General features: G+C 42.7%; 1 protein-coding gene across 8 annotated transcripts in view; it reads right to left on the bottom strand.

The window, feature by feature from the left end:
- Nucleotides 1–25,991, bottom strand: part of NRG1 (neuregulin 1) — a 1,100,563-nt gene that overhangs the window by 203,421 nt on the left and 871,151 nt on the right. For 7 of the 8 annotated variants that reach the window (XM_065947035.1, XM_065947037.1, XM_065947036.1 and 4 more), the window contains exon 1: nt 25,041–25,165. The exons of the other annotated variant lie outside the window; for it this stretch is intronic. In XM_065947035.1, the coding sequence (XP_065803107.1) occupies nt 25,041–25,140 (100 nt within the window). In that variant the 5' untranslated portion in view covers nt 25,141–25,165. Of the gene's footprint in view, nt 1–25,040; nt 25,166–25,991 lie in introns of those variants that run through there. 8 annotated transcript variants of the gene reach the window in all.

The following is a 25,991-nucleotide window of genomic DNA, read 5'->3' as shown; positions in this document are numbered from 1 at the left end:
TTATTTTCAGACAACTCTTCTGACTTATTCAGATAGACAAACCCTATATTGAATAGGTTCCTCCATAAGCACGATCCCCAAAGTTTGGGAGGCATCTGAATCAAATCACCTGAAGGGCCTAATAACAGACAGCCAGGCCTCATCCCAGACTTTCTGATTCAGGAGGTCTGGGTTGAAGCCGGATGATCTGCTAATGCTGCTTGTCCAGAGACCACGCTGGGTTTGACACATCCTGAGGAATAAGAACAAAACAGATGACACAGAACTGACGACAACCCATAAAAAAGGACTGATATTAAACATATTCAGGATTCCTCATAGAATAATGGCTGATAATCTAAATTTCCTACAACTACAGAACAGAGGATGGCAGATGATGCCTAAAAGATCTGAAGGCTTTTCCTCTGACCAAAACTTGTACAGAAAGAGCCAAACCAAAAATTCTATTTGACATAGACTTCCTTACCAGGAGAATGCTTGCATAGTGTAGTGTGAGAGGGGCTTTTCAGCTGACCTTTATGTGGGTCTTTTTTTTTTTTTATCTTACGGGAATTTATTTTTTTTAATGAAAAAAAAATTTGTCCAAAATAACGAAATTTAAGATTAAAATTAGTTAATTTATGCTGAAATTGATTAAGGAGCTATAAAATCTGCACAGGTATAAGGTGTTTCTTTTGATTAATATTACTAGCTTCAAGAAGCTTGTTATCACTTAATGCACACTTTCACAATAATTTTTATTTGGTAACAAAATGTAAGAAACAATTTTTAAAAATATGAATGCAACATTTTTATTGGACCCTACAATAGGTATTTTTTTTTAATTTTTTTATTAGTTGAAGGCTAATTACTTCACAACATTTCAGTGGGTTTTGTCATACATTGACATGGGCTTGAGGACTTTACAGGAACAGAAACAACAAGTTACAGACAGCCATAGAGTGGACAGCATGAATGATGCTCAAGGTTAACTTCTAGGAAAAAGTCATGATGTCCACAAAGGAAGCATTACTCTGATACTTTCATTCTTTCAAAATGCATGGGGCACCTTCTCCACATGGATACCATGCTAGGATATCAAATGATGTCCTTATCAGGAGAGAGATGGGGGAATAATTTTTTTTTTTTTTTAAACTTGTAATAAGCAAAAAGAATCCTCAAAGAGGTACAAGCAATGGTACCATGGAAGCATAGGGGAAGATGTGGTCAACTGTGTGAAAGAGTTAGGAAGGCTCCGTAGAGGAGGGATTTAAGGTGAATTTGAAGGAAAAGGAAGAACTAGATAGGTGGAGAATGGGAGAAAGACCTGCCAGGCAGAGACAACCACGTGATCACAGGCACAGAGCCCTGAGACCAGACCACGGTGAGAGGTTCCTGTGGCTGAAGCATGAAGGGGTGTGGTTGGAGATAAAGAGCAGTGGAAAAGAAGCCCGGAATGCCTGGGGGCAGATCACGATGTGCGGGGGGCCTTGCAGGCAAGTGCCAACCTTAGGAACAGAAATCTCAATCTGTAGGTAGAGAGAGTTAAGAAGGCTTTTAAAGCAAAGGACTGTCAGGTCCCAATTCAACTCTTAGACAGTAAGTCTCTTAGCAGCAAGAGAATGAACTGCAAGTGGGGGTGAGGCAGAAGGCAGGCAGGAGGAAACAAGCCTACTAAGCCCAGCCAGGGCTCAGGGCGAGGTGCTGAGGGTGGAAAGAGGAGGTCTCCTTTGAAAGGCATTCCGGAGGCGTCACAGGCAGGACGTGGTCAACAGGCAAGCGTGGGGAACGCCGCGGAAAGAAGAGTTGGAACTCACGCCTTTTAACAACACTGATTAATGAATCATTAATTAATGGTCTGTTCAACTTGCTGACCCACGGTTGTGCTTGATATTTAAGAAGCTCTAGTTATACATAAGGCAGAGCTTCCCTCGTGGCTCAGAAGGTAAAGAATCTGCCTGCAATGCAGGAGACCCAGGTTCAATTCCTGGGTTGAGAAGATCCCCTGGAGGAGGTCATGGTGACCCACTCCAGTATTCTTGCCTGGAGAACACCCATGGACAGAGGAGCCTGGAGGACTGTAGTCCATGGGGTCGCAGAGTCGGACATGACTGAGCAACTCACACTCACTCAATTATATACAAGGGACAGCTGTAAATACCTACAGCTGTGCAAAACACGCTCTCTGCCACCAAGATGATGATAGTCCAATTTCATTTTAACTTGGAACCATGCTCTCGCCCTAAGAGAAACTTACTTTCAGAAAAAATTCTCTGCAAGCGTGCAGGCTGCCTCAACAGGGAACTCTCCAGAGAGGATCACAAAGTTGAACAAAGTATTACTCCCTTAATTTTGTATTTTATATGAGGAGAAATTGGGGGGGGGTGGACAAGGAAAAGGAAGAAATAGATGACAGAGTCATGGGACATCTACCCCTCCCACCTCATGCCAAAATTACATGCCAAAGAAAGATATAACTTATCCTTCTGGAATAAGGTTGCTTCTTAACCATTTCCTGGTGGCTCAGATGGTAAAATATCTGCCTACAATGCAGGAGACCCAGGTTCGATCTTTGGGCTGGGAAGACACCCTGGAGAAGGAGATGACAACCACTCCAGTATTCTTGCCTGGAGAATTCCTTGGACAGACGAGCCTGGAGCACCACAGTCCATGAGGCTGCAAAGAGTTGGACACAACTAGAGCAATTATCACACACACACACACACACACACACACACACGGATTAAGAACAGCTCTCTCCTACACTGGTATGAAGTTCATACCTAGACTGAGCTTCAACAACTTTGCCAGGCTTTTGAGGTTAAAAAAAGAAGGTATGTAACTCTAGAAAATTCTACAGCAATGGGGCCTGGATAAAATAAGCAGAAGTTGTAAAGAAAAACCTGTCTTATATGGTACTGGTTACCCTTCATCTTTTCCGACTCTGACTTAGGAAGTTGCAAACCAACATTTCCACCATCAAAAGAAGCTCCTGGAAGATGTCCCATGGTGTTATAACTTCTGTCATTTAGTACATGGATGTATTTCTACAGCGTATTTCTATCATCCATCATTTGGTAATACTTGAGATTTTTAAAATAAGCATAATGATTTAAAACATCTTCATTCTGGATTTAACTTGGGAACCTGTAGCTACGCCCACGCAGAGTCCAAATTCTGCAGGAAAAAGCATAAAACACTCAAAGAGGTTGACTGAGTGAGCGTCCTCTTGAAGACAAAAGTGCTAACAGCTCACTTGGAGGAACATTTACTATTGAAACAAGCACTCGAGATTTATGGTGTATTTTCAACATGCAGGAGCAATTGTCAAGAGAGAACGGGCTCTATTACAAATCAGTGATTCCCAGGCAATGAGTGACCCATTCCCTCCTCTTCATATCCTAAAACACATTATTTTTTGCTTTAATAATACTTAGGCAGTAAGAATAACGGAAACACCTGGAGTTGATTTTAACACAGCTTCGCTAGCCCAGGGTAGAGTCCAAATCGCGTCAGGCTAAATCTCACCCTTGACCCGCCAAATACGATTACCAGAGTCCAGCCACTTCCCCACGTCCTGCAGCTGCTCCCCCCCCCACCAATAAACATCACATCTACTTTTCTGCCCAGAACTCCGAGAGCAGCGAGAGCACACATTGCCAATTCAAGTGCAATAACCATCTCTGCAACAGACACTGCAAAGCACAGATGCCTGTGTTTGCCTCTGCACACCATCAGGCCACGCCATGCACACACCTGCAGAATGTTAGAGGACACGCTCATTCGTGATGCCCTGAAGCAGGCCCTGATGGAGTGAAAGACCAGCAACCTCAGAACCCGACAGCAACGGAACACGGCAGCTGGACATATGTACGCTACCATGTGCAAAGCAGCTAGCTAGTGGGAAGCTGCTCTCAAGCCCGGGGAGCTCAGCTTGGTGCTCTGGGATCACCTAGAGGGGTGGGGTGAGGAAGGTCCAAGAGGGAGGGCATATATGCATGCGAAAGAGATGGGAATACCAGACCACCTGACCTGCCTCTTGGGAAACCTGTATGCAGGTCAGGAAGCAACAGTTAGAACTGGGCATGGAACAACAGACTGGTTCCAAATAGGAAAAGGAGTACGTCAAGGCTGTGTATTGTCACCCTGCTTATTTAACTTATATGCAGAGTACATCATGAGAAATGCTGGGCTGGAGGAAGCACAAGCTGGAACCAAGATTGCCAGGAGAAATATCAATAACCTCAGATACACCATCCTTATGGCAGAAAGTGAAGAAGAACTAAAGAACCTCTTGATGAAAGTGAAAGAGCAGAGTGAAAAAGTTGGCTTGAAGCTCAACATTCAGAAAACTAAGACCATGGCATCTGGCCCCATCACTTCATGACAAATAGATGGGGAAACAGTGGAAACTGTCAGACTTTATTTTTCTGGGCTCCAAAATCACTGTAGATGTTGACTGCAGCCATGAAATTAAAAGACGCTTGCTCCTTGGAAGGAAAGCTATGACCAACCTAGATAGTATATTAAAAAGCAGAGACACTAGCAAAACAAACAAACAAACAAACAAATAAATAAAAAGCAGAGACATTACTTTGCCAACAAAGGTCCTCCTAGTCAAGGCTATGGTTTTTCCAGTAGTCATGTATGGATGTGAGAGTTAGACTATAAAGAAAGCTGAGCAATGAAGAATTGATGCTTTTGAACTGTGGTGTTGGAGAAGACTCTGGAGAGTCCCTTGGCGTGCAAGGAGATCCAACCAGTCCATCCTAAAGGAGATCAGTCCTGGGTGCTCATTGGAAGGACTGATGCTGAAGCTGAAACTCCAATACTTTGGCCACCTGATGCAGAGAGCTGACGCATTTGAAAAGACCCTGATGCTGGGAAAGAGTGAGGACCAGAGAAGAAGGGGAAGGCAGAGGATGGGATGGTTGGATGGCATCAATGGACATGGGTTTGGGTGGACTCCAGGAGTTGGTGATGGACAGGGAGGCCTGGCGTGCTGCAGTTCATGGGGTCGCAAAGAGTCAGACACGACTGGGCAACTGAACTGAACTGAACTGATAGATGACACACTTCATTGTACAGAAGAAATCAAGACAGCATTGTAAAGCAATGGTATTCCAATTAAAAAAAAAAAAGTGAGGGACCCACGAAGTTAAGGCCCAGGCAAGGCAGGAAGGGAAGTGTCAGGCAGGCCCACTTCTGTAGACAGACATCCGGGGGCACCAGATAATGGACTGTGAGACCTTGGTCAAGTCATCATTTTTCTCTTGAAGATGACTGAATTCTACCAGAGGAAAAAAAAAACAAAACAGGTTTTTAACCTGATTCCTTGGCACACTGGTGACGTCTTACCCCTTCTCTTGTGAACTGGGTAGCGACCACAGCAATTATATTCAGTGAGATTTACACCTTGTGCTATTACATGTTTTGTCACACTTTCTCCTTATTTCATTGACATTTTCAGGATTAACCTTTTGGTTTATAAAGGGCATCCCTACCTCCACTTGAGGCATTTCCCGGGTATCTCCTTAACTCGAAATTGACCAGATGTAAGATTGCTTAGATCCCAAAGGTCAATGAAACGCAACAATTCATCCTCAAAATGTTACCTTCTGAAAATCCCTAACTTGAGGGCTCTTCGGGATATCAAACCTCCTGCGAGGCATTCATATCACCCTAAGGTTTTTAGTTTCTTACTGATTAATGATTTCTAGTACTAGAGGGTAAGTTTTCCAGGATAACCCTCTGCTGCAAACAACTAAAAATGTTGTTACATATAATAAGCATCACCTGAAAAGGATCTGACACAATTGGGAACATTTAGGACAAAGTCTGAGGAAAATCTTGAACCTAGAAATAGAAAGGAAATAAGCTCGGCAGCACACACACAGTTCCCTTAAGAGCATTCACCCACCTGGAGGTACGATCCAGAAGTCCAGACCCAGGGGTGGCCTGAGGTGGGAAATAAGTGATCCTCTCCATATTAACCCAGGCTCCAAAGGGCCATTCCTATACAGAAGCCCCAAAAGCGATACTCACAGGTAACCAAAACAAAACCTACCTCTCCTCCAACCCCAGAGGACTAAGCGACATTGTCTTAAGCCTATGAGAAGCTGGAGGGGAAAGCTGAGGCTAAAGGCAGGTTCTGTAAACCCAGGTAAGCAGAGTGAGGAGCCTTGGAACCTCCAGCCATGAACTTGGTAGGGCATAGGTATCCAGCAGGAACAAAACCAGACCTAGGCAGGCATGCATGTGGTTTTGTTCTGTGTCTTTTTTTTTTTTTTTTTTTTTTGTCTTTATTGAATTTGTTACAGTATGGCTTCTATTTTATATCTTCAGGCATGAGGGATCTTAGCTCCCAGACTAGGGATCAAACCTGCACCCCCCACATTGGAAGGTGAATTCTTAATTACTGAACCACCAGGGAAGTCCCCTTTAAAAAAAATTAATCAATTAATTATTTAATTAATTTTCATCCCATGTTTTGAGAAATGCCACAGATCATTTTTCCTAAATAAGAACTAGCACACTCAGAAACAACTAAGCACAAAAAAAAGAAAAAAAAAAACAAAACAAAACCAACAAACCCAAGCTATGAGTGAGAACCAGCATATACTAAAAGTATCACATATAAATGAGGAAACAAGTGTGCTTATTCTGCTAAAATAAATAACAAACTTGAGAATATCTCCAGGGACCAGGAGAATATAAACTGCTACATGGAAGATTTGAAAGGGGGTCAGCCAAACGAAACTGCTAGGGAAAAAAAAGGATTGAAATGAAAAAAACAATGAAAAATCTTAGTAGCAGACTGTACACAGCAGAAGAAACAATGAGCGAAACAGAAGACAAATCAGAAGCAATACAGCAACGGACTGAGATGAACGACTGGAACTTTAAAAGAGGAATAAAGAGAACCGATTAGGGTGAGAGGGTCCAATCCACCTTTAATTAAAGTTCCAGAAAGAGAAAAGAGAATGGGATAAAAGAAATCTTTGAAGAGACATGGGTGTGAATTTCCCAGAATAAAGCAAAGGGACATGTTGGAGAAGCCCAATGAATCTTGAGCAGGATAAATACACACCTAAATACATCACAGTGAAACCAGAAAAAGAAAAAAAAAAAATCTTAAAAGCATTCAGAGAAGAAAGGCAGATTACTTTCAAAGGAGTGGCGGTGAGAATGACAACTAACTTCTCAACAGTTTTTGACTGATTAAAGTATACTGACAACTCACTGCATCTTAGTTTTAGACCAAACTGTATATTTTATCTAATACCATAATTGCATGCTGACTAAGCCCTTTCTCTTAGCTCTTTCTCAGAAAGGATGTAAATTTCTGAAAATAATTCTGAAACATTTGGCAGCTTTTAGCTTTATTACCCAATAATGTGGTAAAGCCACTGGACTAGAAATAATAGTGCTTGGCTTATAAGTTTTGTGTGTTAAAATCTTCCCACCAATCAATTAAAATTCCTTCCTGGAGCTGTGCCACAGAGAAAGAGAATAAGTGGAATTGATCCTCTCCTGGTAATAAATGGACCTCTGGATGATACACTTAAATATATCTCCAGGCCACAGTGAGGCACCCAGGGTTTACACAATATTTTTTCACTTAGACTAAGTTTTTGAGAAATAAGTTTTCTTTCATACACTTCTCCTCAGACCCTTGATTTGCACTTTATATGTTATCAATAAATCTTCGAAATGCACAGTATGCAGAAAACATTTTTTGTTTCTATGTGAGGGACCCAGTGTTACTGATGTCAAAAAAGGCAATCAAAATGACTTGTTCACACATTCACAGCAACAATCACAATAGCTTAATTCATTTCAGTTAAAAAGAAGTCTGCTGCCTTTCCAATAAAATATTTGCTTTATCAACAGGAGGATAGACAAATCTGTGAATCTTCATAATGGAAAGTTTACAAGTATCCTTGATGACAATTCAGAGTTACTACAGAGAAAATATATAGCATCTTAAATTAACGTAATATTATGATCCTCCTGTTAATACGACGATTGACACTGTTAAAACAACATGTTGTACATTTTAGTGCAGGAGATCACTTCTGGAAAAACAACACAGCCTATAAAAAAAAAGGAAATGTCTTACACAGAAAGTGGAGGATGGAGAAGAACCAATATTAAACCTAAAGAAAAATTAACACAGAAAAAATTAAACAACGTTATCATGTTTAAAGCAAATATGTTAAAAGTTTCTCAGCTCTACCCAGTCTCTCTGTTGCTTCACACTTGTTGGCCTTGGTAGAGGTAAAATCTCATAACTCTTAACTGTATCGTAGTCTTGCTGGGAACAAGTACCTTAAGGTTATCACAGTTCGTAATTCACAGCCAGTACCCGGCTCCTCTCGGGAACTTCACATGAAAGGCCTTGTACTAGTCATTTGTAAACATATTTATTATCATGCTCTATATTTTCACTAAATAATTCACATACCTAAACAAATCTTCCAGGTGTCTCCCAAGATAAATTAACCACATTACTAGCTCACCGGTCAAAAATTACAGAAGACAATTTCCTACATACAATAGATTTGTTTGCCTAGACCTTACAGGACTATTATTTATTGAATACCTTAAGATTTCTGTAAAGGTATTCACTCTAAAATGTACTGGGAAAGCATTACACAGAATTCGGCAGGACAGTCTTAAGGAGACCACCGATGGATACAATGCAGATTTTGAATCCTCTGATAGTTTTCTTTTACATCTAAAACGTTCACACCTTTAGTCTACGGTCATACCACCCTGAATGTTCCTGATCGCGTCTAAAATGTTTACATTTCCTCTAAATAAACCTCCTTAATTTTGAGATAAGAAAATAAAGCCCAGGTAGTTTAAATGACCATAAGAACATTGTATGTTTTCTCTGTCTGTCTGTTCTGCCCACTTGAGCAGCACCCTTTCCACCCCATCACATTGGGATTCCTTCACCACATCTATCATCTACTGCTTTCCTCTTTCTCTCAAAAGATGACTGATTATTGTACAGTTTTACAGGTTCACACACACACACACACACACACACACACACGGAAGCCAGGCTTTCACTCTCCGGCGCTCCCAGCCAGTATTGCTTCCCTGGGGTGTGACCTGGGAGAGTCTTTTCAATCTGACTGGCTGGGAATCAGCTTGTCTGCCCTCCCAGCGCCTTGGATGGGCTCCAAATGAACTCTTCGGTCTCTTCTAGCCACTAATTAAGGCCCTCATTAAAAGGGCCAGTTGCCTATGAATCAGGCAAACTTTGTAAGTTTCTTCCACTCTCAAAGGATCTGCGCTGTCCCGCAGGCAAAGCCCCTCCCTGTCCAACCTGGAGAGAGAGGGTTACTCTTCTGCGAGGCCCCAGTTTAGTGGAGGTTCTCGGTAACCTTGAGGACACCGTGGGAGGCCCAGACGAAAACCACCCTGTGCTGAGGCTTGGGACCCTCCTTTCTTTTAGGATTTTAGCAAAATCCTCCATTTAAAGGTCTGGACGAAAGGATAATCCTCTAAGGGAGGAAAGAAACAACAACTGCATCTGTCTTTCCTCCTGTTTCCCTCCTTCTCCCCCACAAAAAGCTAAATAAATAAACATAAATAAATCTCCTAAAGCAAATTGAACTACCACTCTGGAAATTTAATAATGGACTAGGAGGCCTTTGACCCCCTGGGTCTCTGGGTCAAAGATAATTCAGGTTGTTAGTGATAAAATGTCACTGTGATCAGTGACTGGTCAGAGGCTCACAGATGCAAGGGAGTCACTTGATGGCCTCCTAGCAGCTGTCAAGGCACAAGTGTTCATGGCTCCTTATTGCCTGGACATCTTTTCTACAGAATACTCAGCCACAGAGGTCTCTCTTGTTGCTAGAGCCTGTTGCATCCAGGTATCAGGGCTAACAAAGTTTTGGGGCACTGAGACAGCTCACACCCACACCATCTGTGAATTCACCGACCACCCCCCCCACACACACACACACACTACTCCCATCTTTCAGGTTATGACATTAGGATGACTTACTTTACTAGTTATCTCGTTGGTTAATATTTATTGAACCCACTTGGGCATACGATATAACAAGGGACAATTAGATACAAAAATTTAGCTGATTTAAATTTACTGCAACCCTCAAAATAATTAAAATCATATCAATGATGTACCCCAAACAGCTATCCGATGACAGAAATACATCTCTCTTACTTGGAAGCATAATAACACCTATAGTACGATAAACATTGAATTCATATACGGTGTCCATCTTAGATTTGAAAATGCAGCAATATAGTAATTCAAGGGTCTACCATGAAATCTGGACACCTGGGTTCTAGCACTGGGACAGACATTCTTGCTGGATTTTGTGGTTTCCTCACTTTAAAAGAAGTGATTCAAGGACATGACCTCTAAGATAATCTTTTCAGTTTGAACTGATTCTCCCTCAGAGCTGCTGTGGTTGTATTTAAGAGTTTACTTTTTAGGTAGTATTAATATTGTTTAAGATTATTTTCACTACTTACCAGGAACGACTGTTATTTATTCATATAACAAACTCCTAACGTGACAAACACGATGTTCCAGGCGATGCTCTAAGTATTTATAAATAAAAATTCCTTGACCAGCATCCGCTTAGTTTCTTAACTGCCTTTACGTACTCAAGAGAAAAACAAAAACAATTTAGGGTTGAATAAATTTTGAATTCCTATTTATTAGTCTGAATAATTCAGCACTGATTACTACTCACTGAGAGCCTGAAGATAAAACGTGCAAATTTAAAGTAGGAAAACCACACATAGTCAATTTAGGAACAAATCCATGAATTGCTAGACTGCTGAAATTCCACTCAGACTTTCTTATTAACTGATAGAAACATAATTATTAAACTGCTCCTCATAAACTTCCACAATGCATCATTTTAAGCAAATTAGAGATATTTCCTTCTTCATTCGATCACTGAATAAATTCTTAAGACCAACAACTATGCCCCCATCATTGTGCTGGCCCTGGAGATATGAAAACTCACAAAGTAGACGTGACTTTGAGAGGTTCACAGTAACGAGATATGAACTGCTAAAATGTGCACATATGATCACTCAATTAAAAATTCCACTGGTTTGTTCTCTAAGAATTAAAAGTATCTAAGTGACCAATTCAAATGCTCAAAGTAAAACTGAGATTGTTTTGACCTCTATCCTGCAAACCAAAAATGAAAACCAAAGAAGGATAAATTTAAAATAAATAAAATAATCAAAGTCAATAAAATAGATTAAAAAAAATAGCCCAAGTATACTTTTTGCTTTATAGAAACTAAGGTGATAGAAGATAGAAAGTTACCTATTTTTGTACATATGCTTGTAAATGTCCTTACAATGTAATGACTCCATTCTTACACCAAATCCTCAATAGTCATAGGATGGGTAATCACAAACGTAATCCTATAAAATGTAAACCTATCTGACTGGCTAAAAGGCAGTTGTAGTCCATTTTAAATACAATTATTTATTAATGCTTTTTGGAAGTAATTGAAAATAAAGTCTGTTTCCACAGAAAGCATATACCCACCTATTAAGTCAACGTGCAAATTTAGAACTTAGACCTTTGAATGTATATCAATATGTAATAAAATTTCCCATTTCTTATTTCCTCGAGTGACCAGAAACATAGTGACTTTGTCCATGAAACCATGTTTTTACTTAAATAAGAGGCTTTTAGTTACAAATGGACCATGAAAAATGACAATTGAAAGGATATCTATTATTTCCTTAATTTATCAAGGGAGCTTTAAACAAAGAACCACTGTATTCATAACAAAAAGTTAGATTCTTATTAAGTTCTGAGTAGGGACTCTATCCTTATATTTTATAGGGAGTTGACATATTCACACTAGCAAAACACTGAATCTTCCAGAGGGTGACTTCTCTCTGAGCAAATGTGAGAACAGTAAGACCACTGGGGGATGAATACACTGTTCTCCTGATACACTTATAACTTATCTTGCTCAAGAGCAACAACATTATTCAAAAGCCATGCCATCTAGCTGCCTTAGAGTTTCACAGCAACAAATCCCAAATGGGCATTTGCATTAAGGTCAGCATTAACTTCACAAAGTCACATGTCTAAAATGACAAAAAAGACCATTCAGCCTCTGGCTGCCTCTCTCAGGGAGTCCTATGATGTCTGAAGGTGTCCTGAAGTTTTCCCAAACATGCCTGTCCGGATGCAAATCCCTGTAAGACAGTTACTATTACCCTTCCGGCTCCAGGGTGTTTTGGTCCGATTGATGGGTTCAGGGCAAGATGGCTGCATCCTGCCTTTTCATCACGATTTCAAGAGGTGAGATGAAGTAAGCCTACCTTCAGTGGGTGGATGCAAGGAAAAACTGAAACCTGTCTTTATCTTACAGTCACCAAATTCAGATACAGGGCTGTCACTGAGCTTTTTATGTTTTGTGAATATTTTCTCTATTGCAAGTAGCATCTTGTAAGTGGTGACATTTTTTGCCCTGTACAGTCTAACTCAGATGCTCTCTTGGTGAAGGGCATCTCTTATACATCAGATCTGACAGCTGAGTGAGTCTCTAGCTCTCTGAGACTATACTCTCTGCAGGGTCCCTGAGTTTCTGCTAATTCCCAGTGGAAGATAATGGCCTTGCCTTACCTACCTTCCTTCTATATGTATAACTCTTTCCCAAAATGGATGATGCATGAGCTGTTCTCTCTCCCATGCCCCAGTGGAGGCTAGTCTTTTTATTTTGGGCCACACTTGTAGCATGCAGGGTCTTAGTTCCCCAACCAGATATCGAACCTGTGTCCCTGTAGCAGTGAAAGTGTGCTGTCTTAACCACTGGACTGCCAGTGAAGTCTGAAGCCAGTCCTTTTCGACAGGGCATGAATAATGCACACAATATTTAAAACTGATGCTGCTTTCCAAATGCCAAAATAATTCTTTCTATTCATATTTCTCCTTCCTGTCAGGTTAAGGGCAATGGAGAACACACCGTACAATCAACACGTGAAAACAAAACCCAGAAAACAACCGTTAGGACCCAAGTTTCCCATTCTTATTCAATTTAATATATGGAAAACTATGTATTTCATTCTCTATTCAACTCAGTAGTCAAATAATTGGTTTTCTCTTGACAAACCCACTCACTCATTTCCATAATTCCTGTACATATATAACTCTTTCCCAAAATGGATAATGCATGAATCGTTCTCTTTCCTGCCCCCCAGGGAAAATTTCAAGCATACAGCAAGGTGACCTCACTAAAGAAATTATAACCCCTGTCTATTTTCTGTATTCGAACTAACCCTTCTGGGGGCAAAGTACCAGTCTTCAATATATTTCTCAGAAATAGATTACAATAATTTTCAATATTAGTGCTATTATAACTGTTTATAAAAATCTACCATTTCACAAGCTTCAAGGCAGGCTCCCCTTCTTTATTTACTGAAAAACCACTGAAAGTGGAAAATGTAGAAAGTTCCATAATTTCAAACAATGAAATACGTGCTTAATACAGACACTGTCACTCTATTGGCAGAGAAAAGAGAACACACCAAAATATAAAAGCAGGCTTTTATACATATACACATACATACATGTACATATATATACATACACACACAAAATAATGTCAACTTAATATACAAATGGAAAATTTTTTCAGATAATAAATTACACACACATAGCACAACACAATATGCTCCAATTAAAATCAATTCATCATTACAATTATCTATCCCTGTATCGCAGGAAACAAAATAGTCAACAAATATATACAGACAAATGATTCTCACTCCTTTATTCTATAAATATTTGTATGCAAAGTACTCTGCTAGGCACTATGTGTAAAACAAAATTATTCTTGACCATCAGGGTATGGGAGATTAGCAAAGCAAAAGTTGCAACTAAAGAACTAACTGGCATATATTTTCAAAGATGTATATTATTAAAAACACACGCGCACGTAAACTATTATTGCACCCATCCGTTAAAACATCACTCCTAGTATTCCTCTATTCTCCAAAAATACGAGTTTATCTGTAGACCAAAATTCAAGGTAAGTTCAAGGTCAAGAATATCTGGCTGCTCTTTTTAGGAATGTGTTACATACATGGCATCCAACTCTCAGCAAGAGCCCAAAGCCATAGAAGGTATGCCTAATAAATATTTGACATGTATTATCAATAACACGATGGTTATTTACAAAGGAGCTTTGGGTATAGAACCCTGTGAAAAAATGTACAGTATTTATAGTTATTTTTGGAGGGCTTAAAATTCAGACAACATTGATACAGACGCATGAAGTAAGAAGATACATTGGAAAAGTGCTTAGGTTTTGTTAATATTTAAACAAACAAACAAAAGTGATCGTTTAGTTCCTCCTCTGTACCCAGCACAACACTCAGCATTACTCCTAGAACAACCACGTGAATTATATCGCATTTCCCACAGCGTACACACATAGAAACTGAGGCTTACGCGCTTGTCACTGTCAGAGTTCACACCACGCGGTCCGAGGACAGAACCAGAGCCCTGCCTTTCAGCCACTCCTCTGGCGGAAGTCAAACCAGCATTTCTAACCCTGGAGGCACACGGCCATCACTAAGACAGGCCCACCATCAAGTGTCCCCGAAACCTCTACCCTGGGATGCTCAAGGTCAAACTTTCATGCCGGTATATTCTGAATCACACTCTATTCAAACACGACAATTCAGTTCTCACTTGGACTGTTGGTTAGGGAAGAACAGAGTCAATTTTTCCCCCCCAGTGGTCACATGCAGAAATGGGGTTTTTACTTTTAAGGTGAACAGGCCAGAAAATGTGCAGAAAAGGCAAAATACTGCTCAGTTCTAAAGTGCTGCCAAACGTCAAGATGTTGCCTGTGAGAAGATGGCTAGATCAAAGGTGTCAGGAGTGGGACCACACCCAGGAGGGCTTAAATCCAGGTATGGGCTTCCCTGCTGGCTCAGTCGGTAAAGAATCCGCCTGCAATGTGGGAGGCCTGGGTTTGATCCCTGGATTGGGAAGATCCCCTGGAGAAGGGAATGGCAACCCATTCCAGTATTCCTTCCTGGAGAATCCCCAAGGACAGAGGAGCCTGGCGGGCTGTAGCCCACGGGGTTGCAAAGAATCAGACATGACTGAGCAGAGCACAACACACACGTGCTTTTCTGTGGGGTGACGGTTCATCCCACTCCCTGTGGAATATATAGATGCGGATTCAAAATGTCATCCCCACTATGTACTTCCTTCACTCCAGTGGGTTTGGAGAGAAGAAAAGAGAAGCATGAAAATGAGGAATTAAAGCTTTCATTTGGGTTACACCAAACTGCATGAGTACACGTTTTAGAGTCAGCTCAGCCCCAACTGAGGTTACAAATGGATAGAATGCTGGCCTCCATCCAAAGAAGTCTTCCTACCGTATGCTCACATATCACATGAATACAGAACATAAATACAAAACAACCCTTTCAGTTAGATGCTCGCAACCATTAATACAGGGTAAACTCGTAACTAAAAAGTCATCTTTCCAAGTTTGGAGGAGAAGAGAGGCAAAGGAAATCCACACACAAAAAATGTTTTCCATATACCAGTTCATGTTAAACACCCCAAATGGCCTTCTTGGTCAACCCAACACAAATGTTCACATTGCAGATATGAAACCACAGCGTGCTGGGTCCCAGGAGAAATCCGCAGCCTACTTCCCATCAACCACTACTAAAGCAAGTCACCAATCCTCCTCTGCGCCTCCTCACTTGTCTCTCAATACAACAGAAAGTCCACTGCATATCATGAGGAAAGGCGAGAAGAAACACATCCAGGGAAAACCGGAAACTTTTGTAACTCCTGATAAACTTAAGGACAGAAGGGTCATTCAATTCACAAAGTCCACATTTCTAAACTAAACAGCAACATATGTATTTATCTCTAAAATAGAAAACTCTCTTCTCATGGGCATTAGTTTATTGTTAAATACCTACTGACTATCTCCTTCACTTTCTTTCTTTTTTGATTTCTGAATGCATTTCTTACCAGTTCACATGCAAATGTGATTTCCTATTATTATACACCAGTGGAAAATTTCAAATAGATGATGGACTAAACAGTTAATTGGTTGGTATGGAGATGGTTGCATGGTATCACTGACTCAATGGACATAAGCTTGAGCAAGCTCCGGGAGTTGGTGATGGACAGGGAAGCCTGGTGTGCTGCAGTCCATGGGGTCGCAAAGAGTCAGACATGACTGAGCGACTGAACTGAACTGAAAACAGCTAATTAAGATAAAAAATTCATTTCAGGGCTTCAATAGAGAAATTTTATTTTATGCATAGTTAATATCGAAATCGTGCCTTACCTAGGATTGAAATACATTTTTGAAAAAGTTACAAAATGTACAGGAATTTTCACTTTAAATTCTGGAGACCTTAAATATAAAACAGTCAGTATTCAGAACATTTTGGTAAATGCATAAGACTTATTTGTTCTGAAAAAAAAATTTTCCAAGTTAGAATTCAGACATTTCCTTTTAACAACTGGTTTTATATTTACTGTGGAATAGTTAAGGAGACTGACACATTCTTTAAAAATGGAGTTTGTCTTACAATTGTGAGATTATATGTAACAAACAGATGAGTTACAATCATAAACAGATACATATATACTTTAAAAATCTGGCTTTGTCTAATATTATCCTTCTTTACAAAGTAATAGAGCCCATTCATAATGAACACATTTTCACTTAACAGTAAAATTCTATTAAAACTACTAGAAAAACTGAATTGCTATAGTATAGTGAAACTGAGTCAAGTTTTTAAAAATATTATTCCATAAAATAAGGCCAAGATTGCTCACTAGTCAATATTTCTCACTCACATCTCTGTAGAAATATGGTGGGTAAGATAACGCATAGTAACAGTTTGCTAAAGAGTTGACTCATTGGAAAAGACCCTGATGCTGGGAGGGATTGGGGGCAGGAGGAGAAGGGGATGACAGAGGATGAGATGGCTGGATGGCATCACCGACTCGATGGGCATGAGTTTGAGTAAACTCCGGGAGTTGGTGATGGACAGGGAGGCCTGGCATGCTGCGATTCATAGGGTTGCAAAGAGTAGGACACAACTGAGCGACTGAACTGAACTGAAAAAGTTCAAAAAAATCCAAGTGATATGTTATGGTAGAAATGTATTACTTTTCTCTCCAAGGGAAAGTGCTCTTTGCCCTGGCACCCTACGTTTATGGTGAATTCATTTTACATGGATATCACATGACCTGGTCTATTTATTGAAGAAAATGCCACTGGTTTAATGACTTCCTAGCCCAGATTTCTTCTATACCATATATTACTTTAACCTCACTTAATTAACAAAACTGAATTTTTTTCAAAGTTGTCATTCTTCTATTTTTAAAAACACTATGTAAGGCATAACGTCAAGCTACTAAAGAGAGTCCAAATACAAAACTATGACACTGACAATATCCAGTCGTGCATCATTTACAGAATTGACAAGTTCTGATGGCTCAGCCTAATAAAGCATTTCCCTGACTCTCTCACATCCCTGAAACTACAACTCAGCAGCTGCCCAGAGGACCCAGCTGCCTGCCGTGAAGGCCTGGAACACCAATGCAGAGCACAGGCTACTCTCCATCAATAATACCTTACCTGGACCAAAACAACGTGACCAACATTGTCCTTTAAAAAGAGAAGGGAGTAACAGACTTGGAGTAACTCACGGTGAAGGTGATCAGCGCAGGGTGGAATAAACCATGAGCAAGTAACAGTTCTGTGACAGTGTTATAATATTAGCCCATATCCAAGAGAACTAGTCATGTCAACCCATTTTCAAAAATGTGTAGCTCAAAGTAAGGTTCATAAACATTTAGCTAGGGGTTGGGGATACGGTGTAAAGACATGACAATGGACATATCCCTAAAGATCCTTCGTTTTTGATGTATTCATGTATAAGTTTCCAATGCTATGGTGAAACTTTTCAATATGACTAAATATCTTTGTAGATACTGCCCAAACTTATGCCAAAGAAACTGCTCTCCAGGGCAACCGAAAGATGCTTATAAGATGCTAGTTTTTTGGGGAAAAGTCTCTGGCTGATATATACACACCGCTACATATAAAATAGATAAGGAATAAGGACCTACTGTATTACACAAGGAACTCTACTCAATACTCTGTAATAATCTGTATAGCAAAAGAACCTAAAAAATAGTTGATATATACATACATATATATACATGTGTGTGTATAACTGAATCACTTTTCTGTACATCTGAAACTAACACAGGCTTGTAAATCAACTATATCCCCATAAAATTAAAATAAAAGGAAAGTAAATTTCAGAGATGCACCCTTGCAAATTGACAACTGCATAGTCATCATCAGAATAATGTCTTGGAATGTTCTGATTCAGAGTTCTTAGCAAATTTGGTCTATTTTGGTCTAACTGGGAAACAAACTCCAGTTGAGGTAGTAACTCTGAGGAAATCCAGATCCTATTCCTCCCCAAAGATTGCCCAGAATGTCGAAGTCAACTTAAGGAAAGAAAAAAGGAGTCATTCTTTGGGGAATAGCAGTGTAATGCTCTTGGAGCACCCTCTGGAGGCCAGAAAAGGGTGATACTGGTGAAACACAGCAAGACAAGAATTCTGACCATATCTGACCTTCCAAAGGCAGAACTCCACAGATCTACTAGAGCTGGACTCAAAAATGCACTTACTCAGTCTTAATACGGCGACCTAAGAAACATGAATACTTAATTTACACTTTACAAATGCAAAATAAATCCAAGGTATACAGGTATATGTAACACATTCTCAAATAATTGTTCATTCAGTTTAAAAAAAAAAAAGGAATGCATTGATGTGTATTTTCAGCCTGCCTCCTAAATTCCTTAAGGAATGAACTGCAGAGACATCTTTTCATATTTAGAAGAGAGGGCTGTGAAAATGTGATATTTGCATTTACAAAATGTAAGGAAGTACCATTGCTGTTGTTGTTGCTCGGTTGTGTCTGACTCTGCAACCCCAAGAACTGCAGCACGCCACACTTCCCTGTCCTTCACCATCTCCCAGCGCTTGCGCAAACCCATGTCCATTGAATGCCATCCAACCATCTCATTCTCTGTCATCCCCTTCTCCTCCTGTCTTCAATCTTTCCCAGCATCAGGGTCTTTTCTAAAGAGTCATCTCTTCGCATCAGGTGGCCAAAGTACTAGATCTTCAGCTTCAGCTTCAGAATTGATTTTCTTTAGGACTGACTTAAGTCAATCCTAAAGGAAGTAAGGTAACAAGGTTACATAGGGTATTACTAATTGTCAACTTTTCAAAGTAGCCAGCTTTATGTGTATCAAAATTGAGAATAAATGAAGGATGAAACTTTAAAAAAAATTTTAAGTTCTAACATCTCACTTTTTCTAAAGCAACAAACACTGACATCTATTGGCATTCTGGTAGCTTGCTTTTAAAAACTCTCTTAAAACCCACATAGGACACGTGTGTAAACATGTAGGATTAGGATGAACCCACCAAAGCACATGTTCCTTTGAGGAAATTTCATTTTATGTACCTGATAGTATACTTGTTATTTTCCTCTCATGAAGAGAGAGAGTTTTTAAGCTAATACTGTATGAAGTCAGTTTCTATATTTTCTGTTTGTCAAGAGGAGTATTTAAGGGTTAACCAAAATACGAGAAGTCTACTTTTCTATTTCTTTAAAAAAATTTAAATTACTCATCCACAATATTGACGTTTGGTTTGTTTTCTTCTGTCATATAAAAACAGGATGACTCTCGATACTGTTAGTGTCAAATTTCACTTGTGACTTTGAGAATGCTAACATATTGATGTGCTAAGATTCACACTCCTAGAACTTTAAGCATTACCTATAGCACTCTAGCACCCATGCCTGGAGAATCCCATGGACAGAGGAGCCTGGTGGGCTACAGCCCATGGGGTCGCAGAGATCCGATTGAGCACAGACATGCAGCCTATAGCCATTCTAGTGAGGGGCAGGGGGATAAAATAATGAAATATGTAGATTTTTCAATATTCATTATTTTGTTTATATTTAGAAATACCTGCACTGGATTCTACGAACCTTGCTGGCAACATACCGTTACCCTTGATTAAAAGATAACCAAGAGCATGCTGACACAGTTTCCTTTTCAATTCGTGCTAGTCCCCAAAGAGAAGACTGCACATGCATTCTATATAAGCATGGACTCTTCGGTGTGATCAGAAAAGGACTCGTGTTTCAAAACCTTCTCGAACTTGAAACCTCAACCTTTTTCAGCCAGAGATAAAATGATGTTGCATCTCACTCTACTTTCAATATTTAGACTCCATTCAGGACTGTTTTCATAATACATATATGCAGTGATGCTATTTGACATACTTATCCACTTTTCTCTCTATTTACAGGTAGTAGATATTAATATTTATACTCACTCTGATCTAAGGCCAGCTGTGGATTGTTTTTTCTACCATAAAAGGTGAATTTGGAAAATTTTAATCAAATATCTTGGCAAAGGCACAGATGCTTTGGATATTGATGGGGCACTTACTACTGCTGTTATCTCATTTAAGCCTCATAAAAACTCTACGATAACGTGATCATGATCCTGATTTTACAAATAAGGAAACAGGCATGGAGAGATTAAGTAACTTGACCATGACTATACAAGTAAAGAGCAGCAGAACTAGGATTTAAACCCAGGCAATCCAGCTGTAGTGCTAAGGACTAGGCATCCTGTAATAGTGAGGCAATTTTGTACTAAAGGACAGGTGACAAAACACGCAAACATCTGTTACATTGCCTGGAACATGGGAGGATAGTTAATGAAGAGCAGCTCCCTTATTAATAAGTATAAAAGTGTCCAGCCTAGTACCTGGCATGTAATAACGTATTCGCTGCTTTTGCACTGGTTCAATATTTTCTAATTACATATTTTGTGTTTCTTTTCTCCCCATTTTTCAGTATCCTTCTCTCATTTTGCAGTTAGCATAACAGTATCTCAAGTTTCTCCCACTCTTTCTGCTTTAAAACAGTTTTCCAAAATAAACCCAACTTCATTCTAAAATGAACATTTAATGCGTTTCGTAATTACATAATCTAAGTGGTTACAAGCCAGCAGGCTGAAAACAGATCGTGGGGCATTCTTTCTGTTCTGTAAACACGCGCTGCCCTAGTTGGGACGGCGCACTTTATACCCAAGAATGTTGACAAGCACTTCAGCCTGGGGAGACAATGAATTAACAAAACAGGTGGGTGATGTCTCCGGGGGAGCACCTGGCTGGCTTCTACTCATTTGGGATATTAAGTGTCTTCATGCATCCACCACTTGTACTTACAAATGACTCCTGATGCTAGAGATGAAGGGAGACCTAGCAGTTCTAGAACTGAGCTAGGCTTGATAATAAGTTGGTTCCAGGTCATTTAAGAGGAAAAAAAGAATCCTTCGCAGTGTTTTCAAGAAACAAAAACATCAGCAAGCAGAGGTTCATAAAAGGAGCTTCGAGCCAGACACAAAATCTGGGGAGGAGGGTGAAGCTCTGGGTTTGCAATTCAGGCTTTGACAGACAAAGTCTGTTGAGCTGAATCAAGATGAACAGCCTGGACATGGGAAGTCCATGCAAGAGGCGTGGGACGTTACAGGGCTCTTGGTACATGGATCCAAGTTACAAAGCCCAGGATGATGCTGAGGTTGCTTTTTTTTTTTTTTTGAGCCAAGAAGAAGAATCAATGACCCCAAGGGCTTGGGACCTATTTGAGGCATTACTGGAGCAGAGATAATGCTGGTGAACATCTGCAGCCCCAATAGTATGCAATTCAATATTCAGTTAATTGTAGAAAAATGCGATGCTATGAAACATAGCTACGTATGTATCACGTATCAGTCACACATGTCGCATGAAAGTTAAAGAAACCTTTCCCCTGCCCCCGAAACGATCCCTCCAACAGATGTGTTTATGCCTCTGCATATAATACGGCACACAGCAGGGCTGAGGGGCTGAGTTCTCTCAGTCTTATCTCTCCCTTGACTGTCATGAAGTAATGTTATAACATCCAAAGGGAGGCCTGGTCGTTGCACAGGCGTCATAGGGGATAGAAAGTTCCAGCGGCTGTTTTAAGAAAGAGGTGAAACTTGGGATTGAAGGACAGTGATGGGGGGAGCTATTTAAGAGACGGGTGTCCTTGTAAGCCCTAATTTGAGCTGGTGTGCCAAGTGGCAATGCTATAACCATGGCCTCTAGAGGTCATTTCCTTTGAGGATGCCTGAGGACTAAAAAGTGCAAAAATCCTTGACAAAGAGGCGTGTGTTTTTCTCTCGCAAACCACTGTGGCTCTCACTTATTTATTCTCCTAAGATAAGGGAAAGTACTGACAACATTACAAGGGAAAGGAGAAGGAACAGTGATTTCCAAGCAGTACTATTTAATGCCATGTGCTGTTACCTAAAGCAGGTTTTCAGCTGATGGCTCTTTTTGAATCCAATGAAGAATAAATATTCTTATCTGGTTTTTAGGGTTTAACAAGCACAACGGGCCTTGGAGGAGGGGTAAAATGTTACTCCCCAAAGAAGACAACCCACCCGATGGAAAAGAGACAAAGACACCGAAAGCTAACCTAGAGCCAAGTTCACCCCAGGTTCTCCGGGAAGATAGTAAAGAAAACATCACTTAACTATCTCTTCCCCTCATTCTCCCCAACCCCTACCCACCCTCCCCGCCGCCGCCCCGGGGTGGGGTGGGGGGGCAATCATAAGTTTCTTCTCTAAGTCTGTGGGTCTCTTTCTGTTTTGTAAGTAAGTTCATTTGTTTGGGATGGGCAAGGGCAGACTGCTATGTTTAAAATGGATAACCAACAAGGATCTGTGCTTCTGTGTAGCACAGGGAACTCTGCCCAGTTACTTGGCAGACTGGACCGGGGGGATTTCAGGGGAGAATGGATACATGTGTATATATGGCTGAGTCCCTTCCCTCTTCACCTGGAACCACCACAACATTGCTAATCGACTATACCCCGATACAAAATAAAGTTTACAAAATAAAGAGAATGTCACTTAAAGATGCCAATCTATCTGGTTTAAAGGGGATTATAGCGATGGGACTGCACAGCATAATGAGGGTCGCCAAGGATGCTCTGAAACCCTGTGCCAGGAGATAACCTTACATGGTCCCCACACAGCTGCCTACCTAATAGAGGAGATCTTCAGGGCACAGAAATGCCTGCTGGCTCTTAAAATCTCTCCCACCTCCATGGGTGCTTATCTGCAACTAAGGCACTGCTGCCCCAAGCCTTGACAAACTGCAGACTGAAAGAAAGGCTCCTTCAAACCACCATCCCCTCCTTAATTTATCAGACCACCTCCAGAGGACCCTAGAAACTTCTGAAGGCGGAGTCTTCCCAGGCAGGACAGGACAGCACTTAAAACAGCCCCGCAAAAAATTCTTAACAACTTTACCATTGTGGTCAGGTCTAAGAGTTCTTTCACTCACTAGGCTGGCCTATGAAAGGGCAGTAGAGAATGCCACTTAGGGAGGTTGCTAATCCAGCTCCCCCATTTCAGCCCTGGTTGAATAAAACGCGATAGGGATCTCCAAAATAGAGGGAGGTAAGGAAAATTTCAATTACACCCTCCTAAGGACTAATGCAAGGTAACGATGGTGAAGCTGATCAGCAGTATCTTATCATAGAAGCAGGCGCAGGAACGGTCGGTCAGTGGCCAAACAATTACTCTCTGTTCAATTTGTTTTGCTCAAAACCTGCTTAAGGTCTCTGCCAATAAACCCGGCTCTGAAATGTTCTCAGTGATGCCAATAAGAGGACTAGGCAAATCTTGTTTTCTTCCTGCAAGAAACGGCAAATACCTCTGTTATCTTTCTCAGTCACGGTACTACCAAGTGATATTGAATTAATTCCTCAGAAGTGCTTTATAAACCGTGCTGGGGGATGTTCTACGTGACTTACGGTATCTGGATCGATCAAGAATTGGGAATCCCAGAAGCAGAAAAAAGCCCGTATATTCTCCCCCCCCCCCTTTTTTTTAGCATCTTCACTGAATCACTCATAAACTAGTATCTATTTGGAATACCTCCTACGTCCAAGGTAGTGGGTAGTGTCTACAGCATCAGCCCTTCTCAGTAAACAGACGGTGAAACTGTCACTCACGCCCGTGTTCTGATGACCCAACAGTACTTTTCCCTATAAAGTCTGAACTGCATTTCCTTTTCTATTACAACCAGCGAGCAACTGGGTTCAAAAGTTTAGGTGAACTTTTGCCTTATGGGCATCTCTTGGGAACATAAATTAACCGTATTGATCAAAGAGGCCCCGAGAAATAGAACTGCAAAGCCGAAAGTTTGAGAACCTTTTTGGAGTGGACCTGAGTCCTGGCGCTGGGCTGGGTTTGATCTGCTTCGCTGACCTCTAGGAATCTCTCTCCGCTGATCGGAACACCAGTACCGCAGGGCTGAAGGCGGGTGAACGTCCGCTCACACCCGGACCCCTGCACTCCTTCCCCGGAGCCCAAAACACCGCTGCGCGAGCGCTCGCGTGGCCTCTCTCTAGCGCACCCCTTCTTCCGAGCCAGGCGCTCGGAAGGGGGGACACCCGTTCCCGCTTTTCTCGCTAGAGGGCAGGCGGGCCCCGTGCAAAGAGCGACTGGCGCGGGACCAGCGCGCACCCGGCCTCGGCTCCGGCACGCCTGGTCCGGCTCCCGCTGAGGCTCGGCTCTGCGGCGCTGGGCAAAGGCCGTGCCAGGGAGCGCGGCGCGTCCGGATCCTCCCGGGGCGCGGGCCCGGCTGCCGCCCTCAGCCGGCGCGCGGGGCGCGGACGCCCGGGTGGGGCTCGGCGCCCAGGTGAGGGGCGGCTCCAGGGAGGGGCGAGCACCGCCCGGCCCTGCGGACGCCCGGGAGCAGAGCCAGCGCCGGGTGCGCAGGGCGCGCGGGCAGGCGAGGGAGAGGCGACGGCAGCCGAGAAAGAGGAGGAGGAGGGAAAAAGGAGGAGCAGGCTCGCGGAGCCCCGGCCGCGCGGCGCACTCACCTGGGCTCGGGCCGCCCGCCGCGGGCGCAGGCTTCTTCCCGGAGCCTCGGTCCTTCTTGCCGCCCTTCCCCTTGCCTCTGCCTTCTCTGCGCTCCGACATCTCGTCCGAGAAGTGCACGCTCGGCGCGGACGGCTCCCGGCGAAGGCGACGCGCGACAAGTTTGGGTCCGAGGGCTGGGATCGGCTTCGAGAAAAGTTTGTCCCGGGAATGGAGGAGGGCCAGCGGCCGGGCCGAGGCGCGCGCGGCGCGGGGGGGAGCGTCTCCTGTGGCCGACGGGGAGCGCGGGGACGCGACGTGCGGTCCGGGCCACCTGGGACTGGCGGGCGCTCCGTCCGGCGGTGTTGCGCGCTCGCGGGGTGGCTCCTGCTGGCGCGCCGCTGGGCAGTCCTCGGTTCCCGCCGCGGTCCGCTCCTGTCGCGGCCTCGGTCCGGCGCGCTCGCAGCCCGAGGAGGGAGAGGCGATTACCGTCCGGCCCGCGCTCGCATCACCCGGGCAGCCGCCGCCGCTCCGCTCCTGCCCTGCGCGCGAGCCCAGAGTTCCGACAAGTTGGGGGGGGAAACTCCTCGCCGGCTCTTTTTCAATTGCCCCACCGCCACCCACCCGCAGGTTGGACGCTGGCGCCTCCTTCTCGCCCTCCCCTGGCCTCGCCCCCTCCCTCGTCCCCACCACACCCCCACCCCGAGGCGCGGACACGCCACCGGGAGGAGCCTGGGCTCGGCGCTCCCGGGCGCAGCCCCTTTCCCTCCCCGAGCCCGGCCGGGCGGGGGGCGGCGCGCGGGGCGGCTGCCGGGCACCCCCGACAGGGGTCGCTGGAAGCTGCGCGCAGCCGCCGCGGCGGCGCCCGCAGGAACCGGGGCGCGCGGCCCGGGAGAGCCTGAGACCGGGGAACGGACGCGGGCGCTGCCGTTCCTCGCGCCCCTTCCCCGCCAGGCAGCGCCCCGGAGGGCTGG

The sequence above is a fragment of the Muntiacus reevesi genome, chromosome 10 (assembly GCF_963930625.1).
Source record: "Muntiacus reevesi chromosome 10, mMunRee1.1, whole genome shotgun sequence".
In the NCBI taxonomy this organism is placed as follows: domain Eukaryota; kingdom Metazoa; phylum Chordata; class Mammalia; order Artiodactyla; family Cervidae; genus Muntiacus; species Muntiacus reevesi.
This window is presented reverse-complemented; position numbering and strand designations above follow the sequence as displayed.